We start from the raw sequence: 12,420 nt of genomic DNA, 5'->3' as shown, positions 1-12,420 counted from the left end.
CTAACTACACAAGCCACGAACACACCAATGCTCCCCTTCAATTTGATTGAAACATTCAATATATTAATGTTTAATACACATCTTTCGACTTTTTTCAGCATATCTATAATGTATTCTTTTCTCCCACAGTTCTTGGCCAATTTCGACCAAATGGAATCACAGAGTGGCAGATATTCAGACTTGCCTCCGGAGTACGAGTCAGTGGTGACTCCACCGCCCAGGTACTCAGCCGTGTTCAGCAAATACGACGCCAAGGCGACAACGAACCCGAGACCACGGCTCAGCAGCAGCGGTCAACAACCTCCTTCGCCACCCCCCAGCGAGCAGCAGAGAGGCCACAGGAAGCTCCAAAGGGGAAGGAGCTTTGCAAACGTCTTCTCCGCGAAGCCTAAGAAGGAAACACTCAGAGCTGCCAATTCTGTGCAACTATAACCACTTCCCAGTGCAGTGATCAGGACACTTGCGTATGAACAGTTATCAGTATCACTTACCCTAGAACCTAGTGAAGCTAAACTACCAAAAGTTGCGAGTGTACAGTGTATTGTTAATATTTTTATCGAATTTTATATGTTAATAAAGGACAACACGAGAAATAAACAAAACAAAGTGTATTTAAATAGTTATATTAATAGTGTTAGAGCAGTTACGTTGTAGAATTAACTACAGTTACTCCTTCCCAAAGGGGACTGACTACCTCAAAGGAATTCACCTTGAAGAAGAACCGAGTTAGTTTCATATGAATGTAATTGAATATTATTTTATACTTGGTCGTAATAAGTACAGAGTGAAACCATGTTAAAATGATGAAAATAACCATTTGCATACAAATTGCGTTGTACTTCGAAGATTTATGAATAGTCTTCAGTGGATAGGTTAATGATAATTATAAAGATAATTGAAATGCAAAGCTAAGGGAAGTAAAATACGTATACTGTATCTTAATGTAACAATCCGAACAGAACAATGAAATTGGCGTGAATAGTTCGTAGTAGTCAGCCATAATTTACATCCCGCCAAATATGGATTACAGCTAGATCTGTTCTTGAGGTATAGTGTATTGCTAGAAATATACATACCTCTTAAAATTTGAATTTTAAAACACATTCCTAGTAATGGCCCAAAGACAGAGAATAATATTTTTTTACATGTCGAATAATATTTTGTTGTGCTACGAGCTACTGTAAAAACAATTGAATTTAAGTTATTCTTCTCAAAACGAAATGTTCTTGTGTTGTTAATAAAAAAAATAACCTTATTTTTCATTAAGCATTGTACAGTATTACTTTTTCTAAGGTAGTTTAATATTTTACATATTTTCAATAAAATGTGGAAGTATAATATTTTAGGCGCGTATTACTTATCTGCGTATTAATAGTACGCTGTAGAGATTCCATAAGTAACCCTGAAAGAGCCTACCTGATGTGTAATTATGGGACATGAAAGCCTGAATAATCGTCCAGGCTTTTTGTCTCTCAACATTGTTATTATTAGTTTCTACTTTTTCCTTTAATTTGTATGTATGTTGAAGTTTGCAAATGTTTCTGTGGTCTGAAGTCTTAATTCTATAAGCAGCTATAAATTAGTTCCGTCTGACTTAATAACAGAAAACTGAAGCTTAGTAATGCTATTTGCTATTTAAAACATCGGCGAGAATTCAAAATAGAACATTCAATTTATTTCGGTTGGCACTTATTACATATAAATTTCATACATGTCTTTGCTTTTTAAAATGCATGTACGATTAAGAAACAACACTGAAATTATGAGCGAGGATGGTACTCATCTGTGACAGCAATCAAAAGCTAATCACTTTACAACCATAGGCAAGGCCGTATTTAGTTGTTTTTAGTTTTTTTTTTAGTTCCAACCCCCACCCCCGAAACCTCTGGCATGTTGGATTAATGGAAGTTCAGAAACCAAAATATGTAACACATTTTTATAAATGTATTCTCAGTTTTGCAAAAAAATACAACAGGGAGACAATGCTAAAATGATCGAGCTAGAATTTTCAAACATTTTGATTGATTGATTGGTTTGATGTTTTAAGTCCACTTTATGCACAGTAAGACTAATCGAGACTGGACCTACAGTTTAAAGTGGAATACGAACCACTATGTGCCTCCACCGGGTATCGAACCCGAGACCTCTTGATTACAAGACGACGACGCTACCACTGCGGCATCGGGGTGGCCCCCTCAAACATTTTGAATTCTGAAATTTGAGGGAGACGGGTTTAATTATTGCAGCTCACCTGCAACCCCTTCATTTTCACTTCTGCTGTCCTCATTCCAGTGTTGTTCCTGGATCTGACTGAAAATTCCCTTGCGATTGTTCCAAAATTCTCAATGGTAACACTGTTAAGCCTTGTTTCCATGTTAATAAAATATTTAAATGCTGACCAAGGCAAATTTATTAAAATATACACTAAAACGTAACGTTTCCACCCTCTAACAGGGTCTTCTTCAGGCAAATATCTATTTAAATCTATTGTGAATCTTATATTTAACATATTTAACCTATATGCGGTCCTATAAAACACATAGTGGTTGTATATAATGCTGTTTGGTAAGTATAGGAACAATATGAGCGTCGGAAAGTGGGGTCGAACTGGTCAATTGAACCCCCCCCCCTCCCCAATTGACATCGTTTATTCCAAGTTACAAAATAGCAGAACGTTTGTTAGTTTTATTGTTAATAACGGAAATAAAGTCCAGTTAGTTAATATTCAAACAGAATAACCAAAGAAAAACTGTGTTAGATCGAAAAATTGAGGTTAGAATACAGGCACCATGTTATGTTTTACCATTTAATCCAAAGAATAACTGGTTCCACACGTTTCAAAATTTCAAAATTTAAGTTTTGTGAATGGTCAAACAACATAAACTTTGTGACTAAAATTTATCTTACTTTTAAAGATTTTTTCTGAAGGTATCTAAAATGTAATAACAAAATTTAATAACTGTGCATTTCAGTACACACTGCATGAAAAGTAAAAAAAAGATGATAATAAGAACAGTTGTGCTGCATATTAACACTTTTGATGGATAAAGTAGAAGAGTCTCCTCAAGGATATAAGGACATTAATAATAATATTACATTTGGAACAAATTAGTTTATTATTATTTAATAATAATTATTGTCATTATTTCTACATAGGTATAAATTCAATTTTCTTGCGACGCACATGGGAACAATTATGAGTGAACCCCCCGAATTTTTTTTCCTGCCTACGGCCATGACCATAGGGGCTAATTTGCACAGTATCTACAGTTTTAGCTGGGATCTGAACCACTATGTGTCTCCTCTCGGAAATTGAATCCAGGATCCTTTGATTACAAAAAAGTGTCACAGGTATGCAGGAGCTTAGTCCCATAGACATGTGCTCAGATCTTCTTGGAGTTAGATTGGTTCCCAGCTTTCAAAATCCCATTCTATACTTCATTATACTGTCAAAGGATGTATCGTAAATATCTATAAAATAAATAGAAATATCAATACAATGAACTTTGAAATCCCAGTTATTCAGCCATCATTTCCAGACAGGAATTGCCAATGAGAAATGCAGTGTCGGACATTACTTAAGCTCTTCCTGGTCATCAGCGGCGTAAACATGTAAACAGGCGAATACCAGTAAGAGGTATCACTGCATTTACTTAGTAAAATCGATGAGGATAAATATCTTGGAGGAGAGAGATCATTGGTCAGTTCTAAACTATCAGTTAGAGGGTGCAGAAGTTCCAGCTAAAAGTCTAGGAGAAGGAGAGTGAAGTTTGGGCTTCCAGACTTGCATTACAAACGGACACCTCGTTTATTAACCAGTCCGTGGTTCAACACCTCGAGGGAGCACTTCCACACAGTGAAAGACAGGTGTTTCCATTCACCATGCTGATCCAGTCTATAGGGGTTTAAACTCAAGTGTTGTGTTTTACCATCAAGTGTATAGTTGTTACCTCTCGCACCTTACCATCGAGACTACCATAAACAGCGATTATGCCAATAGTCAGGATGGATGCTGAATGAGCTACATCACCCAAGTGTTCGATCTCGCATACCGTAGGGTATGTTACGGTATAATAGAGGAAGCAAACGGGGAAAAAATGGCCTAACTTGGAAATAATTGCAGCACAAATGTTTTTTTTTTGTAGTAGTAGTAATAAGTTCTGCGGTATGGTGAATAATATATTAACAATCCACCATCTTGGAAAATGGCGGCAAAGGTAAAGCTTCTCATAAATTATTTGGAAATGGTCTACACTTTTAGCAGAGGAAATGGACGGAAAATAATGCCCAACAAGGAAATAATTATAAAAGTAATGTTTTCTTTTTATTGTAGATTGTGTGAAATGGTATAGTAACTTATGCGAAATATTTTTCTTTTCTCTGCTGCGTTCTCCTTTATATGGAATTTCTGTAATACGCAGTGAGTTTGTTGTTTAAACACACACACACACACACATACATACATACATACATACAGTATATATATATATATATATATATAGAGAGAGAGAGAGAGAGAGAGAGAGAGAGAGAGAGAGAGAGTACAATTTAGTACAAAAAACATTTGTGTTGCAATTATTTCCATGTGAAATCGCTTATTTTCTCTACTAGTAACAGTGTCAAATGTTTTCCCTCTAATACAGAATATTGAATTACTGAATTCGGAATCTTCATATGTGGCATTTCAATAAAAGAGTATGAAATCATCAGCCACCGAAATAGCCTATGTGCTACTCGTGGACGCCCACGCGATAGCTTCCAGGGTGGGGGGAAGACCTTTACACAGTCGAGAACACACATACGCTCCTTGATGCACACATGAAAGTAACTCATCTTCTAAAGCAGAACTATTATTTATGCCGATTGAATAACTAGATATCAATGAACGGATTATAAAATTAGATATTAGGGCAGCAGGACAGGAAACAACCATTATTTTACAAAATTGAATAATAGCTATAACAAATGCACACATTAAAGAAATGCTGCTCTACACTACGCAGTGCTAAAGTACAAACATGGAGTTTGAACATTTTGTATTGATTTTGGCATAAAAACTACAAATTATCGATTAAAATAAATCATTCCTCGTTTTCGACAAAGAGAAGCTGAAATCGACGAGCTTGTAATGAGTTGCTCGATAAACAATTTTCTTGGCTTCAAGTACATGTTTTTGATGAACGCTCAACATATGTGCATGGTCCAATGAGTGTTTGTTTCTTCCTACCTTGGTAACCGTAACCAAGTTTTTGCTCTCTGGAGTTTGCTCCTGTACATCTTGAGAAGCTTCTGGTTTTCCCTCTCTTTTGTTGCATCAACAAAACTATTCTCAACTTTATGCCGCCTAAACAAGAAACAGTGTGTCCATTGCAGAGGCGCCAACTTAAGGTAAATTTGGGGGGGGGGGGGACAGAAAGTGCCTTCTTCCTCCAAAGTCGGCGCCTATTGTGATTTGTAAGCAACACAACAGATATCAAAACGGATCATATTAGTGGTGACGTCACAACAGACGACAATCCAGGATTTGAGTCTAAACAACGAGCCAAAGTGTTTTTCCCCTATCCAAATCAATGCTATTTTCCTTCGGAAGGGGTAGCTTTAATTACTGTGACAGCAGTTATGAAACAAAATTATGATGCGTATCGTACATCAGTGTAAAGATGAGATTTCGGAGAAAACTACTATATATCACACATACCTTACAGAGAATAAGGTAAAGAATAACCGGAGTAAGAAAATCATGCATTTTTATACAAAAGTTTGACATTCCAGTTCCGAGCACAGCCGATGCCGGTCCGAAGCTCATCCGATCTCAAGTCTGTCACGCTGTCGCTATGGATGATGGGAAACCAGCAGTCTCGGGCGATTGAAGTGGCGGCGCCGATTGGCTGCGATTCCGGATCGGAGGCCGTTAGAAGCATTGACTTTACTCGATTTCCTCTTCCATTTGTTCTTCACATTCTTATCTGTAAGGTATGTGTTATATATAGTATTTGAAAATAAGATCCGTAGGAAAATATTTCGGCCTAAAAGGGATGAGGAGACAGGTTACATAATTTAGAACTACATAATTTGTATTCATATCCAGATTATTAGAATGATTAAATCAAGAAGACTTAGGTGGGCAGGCCATGTGGCACGAATGGGAGAGGAAAGAGGAGTTTACAGGATTGTTGTTGGAAAACCTGATGGTAAGAGACCAGTAGGAAGACCAAGACGAAGATGGAGGGATAATGTTGAGATGGACCTGTCCCAGCTAACTGTGGAGCAATGCCGCGCATAGCGTCAGAGAATCGAGGGAAATCTATTGGCCAAAGCAAAGCAGCAGACACTGATGGGAAGGCTGGTAACTTAAGTCGCTGTCCCCCACTCCACGCAATTCTGTTCCTCTCACGTGTTCATTGGTGGAGCCGTCTCGCGTCACTACTTGCGCAGATACTTGTTTTCGTTTGCCTGCTCCACAGTTAGCTGGGACAGAGTACAAAGGAAATTGGTAGGGATGGTAAAGAGTATATAGATCTTGCTCAGGATAGGGACAGATAGAAGAATTGTGTTGCTGCAGCCATGAACCTTCGAGTTCAAGAAGGCTAGAAAGAGAGAGAGAGAGAGAGAGAGAGAGATTATATATAGACGTATTCTCCGAAAACTCATCTTTACTTAGATGTACTATACGCATCATAATTTTGCTTCATAACTGCTGTCACAATAATTAGAGCTATCCCTTCCGATGGAAAATTCAATTGATTTGAATAGGAGAAAAACAAGGGTCAGCTTTGTTTGGACTTGTGACGTCACACTAATATGGTCCACTCTTAAAATTAACAAGCCATACTTCTAGATTTACCCCGCCGAAAGCAACTAAGCTCAGAATACTTCAACATGGATCCATTGGCTGTTCGATTCCTTCGACAACCACGAACTTGAACTGTTCTTTGAAGTCCACTTTATGCACAGAAAGACTAATCAGGAATGGATTTACAGTTTAAAGTGGGATCCGAACCACTACGTGCCTCCACCGGGTATCGAACCAGGGACCCATTGACTAGTTACAAGGCAACGACATTACCACTACGCCATCGGGGAGACACGAACTTGAAACATCAAGTAACACAGGCTATCAAGCAAAGAATACATAGAAATTATATTACAAGTAATCAATGTTAAGTGTCAATATTGCATGAAAAAAAATATTTAAATGTTGATTTTAAAAATTAACTTCTGTCAGCGAAACAGCCTATAAAAATTATCCCATTTCGAAAACCCAAGGGGGGGAGGGGGCAATTGCTCCAGTCTATGGGCGGCCATGGTGCTATTAATTCTTGCATAGAGCACAGGTTAAAATACCTAGGTAATGTCATCTGGTACCTATGATGCTGAAAACTAAAATATCTAAAGGTAACAGTGAATAATAAACATTTGAATATAGCTTAATGAAATAATCCGCCCCTACGCTAGATCATCGTTAATCTACCTCTGGCTTTAACCAAATTTTAATATTATCTACGATTCAGTGCTTTTTTTCCTGGAATAAAGGTTCCGGTATTCAAGTCGGTGTGTTTCTTGTATTCATCGTAAGAACTACGCAATACATTGTGGTATGTTCAAATATAGGGTTAGTTAAAATTATGTTAACACTAATGGATTGTGAATGTGTGGTTTGTCCGTTTGAATTGTTAACATAATTCTGGCTAACCCCTATTAAAAGTTGCCGTAAGTCATACAGCTGCCCATATTGATCAAATTCAGTTATAAGATATAACTGCAACAGGGAATTAAATATATTTTTTTCTACAAGCCAATTTGATTATTTTTCGGAAACCGGGGACAACGGTGATAATTTCGCAAATAAATAAATAATAAAAAGAAGAACAAAGAACCTTCATTTCATCCAATTGGACATTTTTGTTTGTAATGTTACACAGTGTCTCGAGTTAGACCTAAAATTGTCCACCCTTTTCCAATATGACGATGGAAACTCAACTAGGAGTGATAAATTATTCTATATACGCTGCAATTCTTTATGGATTTTAAAAGTTTTTTTACTTTTTAAGTCCACGTTATGCACAGATAAGGTAATGGATACTTGACTTCAGTTTAAAGTGATATTCGAGGCTCTAGATAACATCATCGGTTATCGAACCCAGAACCCACTGATTGCAAGGCAAATATGTTACCACTGCACCACTGATGAAGCCCTTACTGTAGTGCTTACATCGGCTAATTTCAGATCTTTAGACAAATATATTTCACTGATTTAAGAGAGAAAGGTTTCGATAAATAAAATTTAAACCTTAAATATCTGCGTGGAATACACAGCAGACCAACCATACAACAGCGTTGGCGCCGAGAGATACGACGTGGAGGGAGGAAGTTCTACACCTCGTTCTACAGGTTGCTGTGTTTGTTATCGCGCTGGATTGGTGGCTTTCCCGCTCCCACATCCCTTGCCAGCATGTAGACGCTATAGCGGGAAAGAGGTATAGCAAAATATGAACAGGCGAATGGAAAGTGTTAAAGTTTTCAGGAGTATAATCGTATTTATCACTGATTTTCACATAATAAATACACTACTAATAGAAATTTTGATCACCAGTTTCAAATGTATATTTGAACTATTGATAAAGCTGAATAGTTAGACAAAATTTAAGTTACCTCACAAAAATAGGTAAAAGGGAAACCGACGTATGCCGAGACTGCCGGATGGAAAGAGACACGCCAGAACATAGAGTTTTTTCCTGCCCCGCCTCTGATGAACAGATAACATCGGCCAGAAGAGACCTGCCGAATAACAACATCTTCGAACTGATAAGGAGCGAACATGTAAAGAAGTTATGCGACCTCGCAGATTTAGTGTCCAATATCGAGTTGCGGAGGTACCTGACGGAACCGGAAACCCGGCGCCCACCAGCCCCCCCTCCTCAACAGGAGCCCCGCAGAAGCAGAAGGATACGAAACCAAGTCCCCACACCCCCTCCCCGGAGACCGTCACAATCGCGTCGGGAGCAGATACCAGAGGAAGAAGAGGAGTCGGCACCGGAAGATTCAACCCGAAGGAGAAACTTCAGAGTGTCAACTGGGAGACGAGGAGCCGCCGCCAGGAGAGGGTAACGCCCGTCCAATCAGCCTGGAGAGAGCCATGAAGGTTGCCCGGAGAGAAGTCGTCGAAGATGAAAATGACCTAAAAACCATCTCTAGGGATAAAATAATACAATAATACACAATAACAAAAAAAAAAAAAACACTTTAAAAGTAATATCAGAACCCCACATTAAATCGTGACTAAAGTTTCTTTAATAATACATCCAAGATGACTGACCATAAACTCTTAGAAATTTAACTTGAAAATTGCTAGACTTGGAATCTGCTGGAATCCAGTAGGCACCAAAGAGACTTAATATAAAAGGAAATTTCGAAAACACAAACAAATTAAATTAAAATTAATTTTTTAACAATGTAAGTGTAGTAAAAACCATGAACATACATTTATATACTTATTATTAATTAATATAATCTAATATAAAAGTTTGTTTATCTTTTCCCTTTTTTTAATTTTTTATTATTATTATTATTATCAAGTCTACATATAATTATTTTCGTATTTTATGTCATATTTATTTATCTTAATTTCTAACAATTACAGTTTCCGTACAATTAGCATGCTATCAAAACTTAGTACCCTGTATTACTGATTCACGTTAAATTGTGCCGCTGTGATTTCATTCTGAGATCTCATAGCAGCCTCAGTCTGCACGGACATTGAACCTCGCACGGCCACTGTCGCTAGCGTGGAATGCAGAGTCAGCTTCATGTCGCATAACCAAGTTGACACGGAGTGTTGACGCCGGTATCTTATCGGGCGTATGTCCTCAACACATAAATGCAACAACGGCGAGATAAATAAGAAACTACATAACCTCTTACAGTATGTGTATATTAGGAATCGACATCCACTAAATTAATGAACTAGCCCAGTATTTCAGTGCACTTAACTTCCTTCCAAATAGAAAATTCTCCCCACACACTACAATAAAGCCTGATCTGGAAACCAGACAGGGAACTTGCGTCCGTGCAGACTAATCCAAGCAATCATTCACCCCAATCTAAACTCTCACCCCATCATACTCTCCCCTCAAGCTTAAAACAGTTCTGGATACCAGAATGGTTGTCCCTCCTGTACATATCATTTCATATCGTACTATCTATACGATAACTAAAACGAACCAATAAACTAACATAAATTAATCCATAACTACTATTAACAAGTTTAATTAATTACCAATCATACAAATGCACAGTAAATTTACAAGAAATCTTTAAGACTTGTTCCGGTCACCAGAACGGTCTATTAAAATAATACAAACTAAAAATTATTAAATGTAGCTATGTATAGAATCTCCATGTATTTTATTTTCTTTTTTGTACTTGTATTTGTATTTTATGTATGAAAATAAAGACGAGAAGAAGTAGGATAAAAAGGCGTGGGAACCGTTTAAGTTCAGGAAACTGACGTCCTGGTTTATTTAAAGGTACCAGGACATTAAGAGCATACCCTCGAAAGTACGCGGGTGGAGGCGGGCTACTTCGGGAGGTTCCCCCCTTTAGATATGTATATGTGTTTCAAAAAGTATTATTTTATACTCACTCAATATGTTCTGCACTACTGTCATCTTCATGTTCTAATTAAGTATTATATCCTGATTCATTCCATGAACTAGTGTATCTTGTATATCAATTAAATTCAGAAGGAAAAGCTTTGTAATGAATTGTAGTGAAAATGTAGTGATCCAATGAAATGTATGATGAAGTTATGAATGTATACATTCTGAAGGTCAATAAATGGTATGTTAAAGTTTTCAGGAGTATAATCGTATTTATCGCTGATTTTCACATAATAAATACACTACTAATAGAAATTTTGATCACCAGTTTCAAATGTATATTTGAACTATTGATAAAGCTGAATAGTTAGACAAAATTTAATCAAAATGGTACATAGAGATTTCTTAAATCAGTGAAGTATATATTTGTCTAAAGATCTGAAATTAGCAGCTGTAATTCCTTGTTTTTAAGTGCAGGCTGGTTTACTTCTCAACGAGATGTAAACGTAACCAAACACTGAGACATAAGAGATAGCTTTCAAATAACAGTTTGAACATATTGTCTTACATAAAAGATACATAATTATTATAAATTGCAGTTTAGTGCACCATGAATACATTTTTAAAAGTGCAATTACTTTAAATGCGGTCAACTATATAACACGTTTATATTTTAATATTGTCATTGTACTTTTTTCTGCGGTAGTTGGATATCAGCGGAAATTCACGGCCATAGACAGTCATTTGTCTAGTTCCATATGGTTTTCCACTTCCTTCACAGATAGGAGGTTCAAGTGTCACCGTCTCTGATAAAGTAACGGAGTCTTTATTGGCAGAATACCCTCATTGACTGATTCATGGGTTACTTTTATTTCTTGTGGACCTTTCCACTATTTTCGATGTGCTGGTCAATGTCAAGTGACGTGGCTATTGGTTCACGGCCGGATGTGATTCAATTCTCGAATGAAATTAATAGTGACGTATTGTTATGACGTCCTAAGAGTGAAATGACGTCACTTCTCCAAGCTTGAAAATTCGTATCAGCATGAACATGTGTACAATGACCTGTAAGACCTGTAATAGCAAATTGAGTTATACTGTAAAATCCCAATTCTAGTTTCTTTTTCTTTTTTTCTTGCTCCATTTCCTAATCTGTTAAAACACTTCTCTACAGCTTATGCTTTTATTAAAGACACAGTAAAATCTTGGATGGCATGATAGATGCATTCCCAAGGTCACTGCATTCATATTTTTTCTCATTTATTCATACGATATTCTACAGAGTTCCACCCATATCTAGGTAAAAATTCGAAATAACAATAACAAAAATCTTCCATAAATTTGCGCCATTGGGAGCGATGAGGAACTTCCGGAAACTGCAACGATAATAATTTTGTAATAAAAACTTCTGGAACATTTGTTACTATTTCACTGAATCGCTTAACAGCACAAGATAATGTGATTTATAACTTGATAAAAATTTCAAGGGAAACGGGAATTCACATTTCGCATAATTTCCACTTCGCCTAATCTCAACTGAAAGAGAAATACATCACAAGGGAAATTTCGTATCTTACGGTCTCCTCTGTGACATAGCCAAATCCCTCATTTAATTTATGCGATAAATATTTGTACCCTATCTATAGCCTTCCCTTAGGTCAAGTAGGTAAGAATTTGAATGCACCACGATCTTATATAAGTTACAAACATGGGCGCCGCCAGAAGTTTTTGCAGATGTGGTCGGGAAAATTATAAAAGTTAAATAGTATAAAAGTAATAAGTATAATTACCACGGTTATAAATGTTATTATACAATAATAAC

The 12,420-nt window shown here is 36.9% G+C and overlaps 1 protein-coding gene across 3 annotated transcripts in view; it reads left to right on the top strand.

Annotated features, from left to right (window-relative positions):
• LOC146004060 (uncharacterized) overlaps window positions 1-718 on the top strand; it is a 117,148-nt gene extending 116,430 nt beyond the window's left edge. For 2 of the 3 annotated variants that reach the window (XM_083142674.1, XM_083142673.1), the window contains exon 2: window positions 130-718. In XM_083142674.1, the coding sequence (XP_082998800.1) occupies window positions 130-432 (303 nt within the window). In that variant the 3' untranslated portion in view covers window positions 433-718. The remainder of the gene's footprint in view (window positions 1-129) is intronic. The other variant, XM_083142675.1, reaches the window with a different exon arrangement.
• Window positions 719-12,420: the final 11,702 nt, after the last annotated feature.

This window comes from Lepisma saccharinum, chromosome 21, assembly GCF_977018435.1.
Source record: "Lepisma saccharinum chromosome 21, izLepSacc3.1, whole genome shotgun sequence".
NCBI lineage: Eukaryota > Metazoa > Arthropoda > Insecta > Zygentoma > Lepismatidae > Lepisma > Lepisma saccharinum.
Note: the sequence above shows the minus strand (reverse complement) of the source record. Positions and strands in the feature narration are given on the sequence as shown.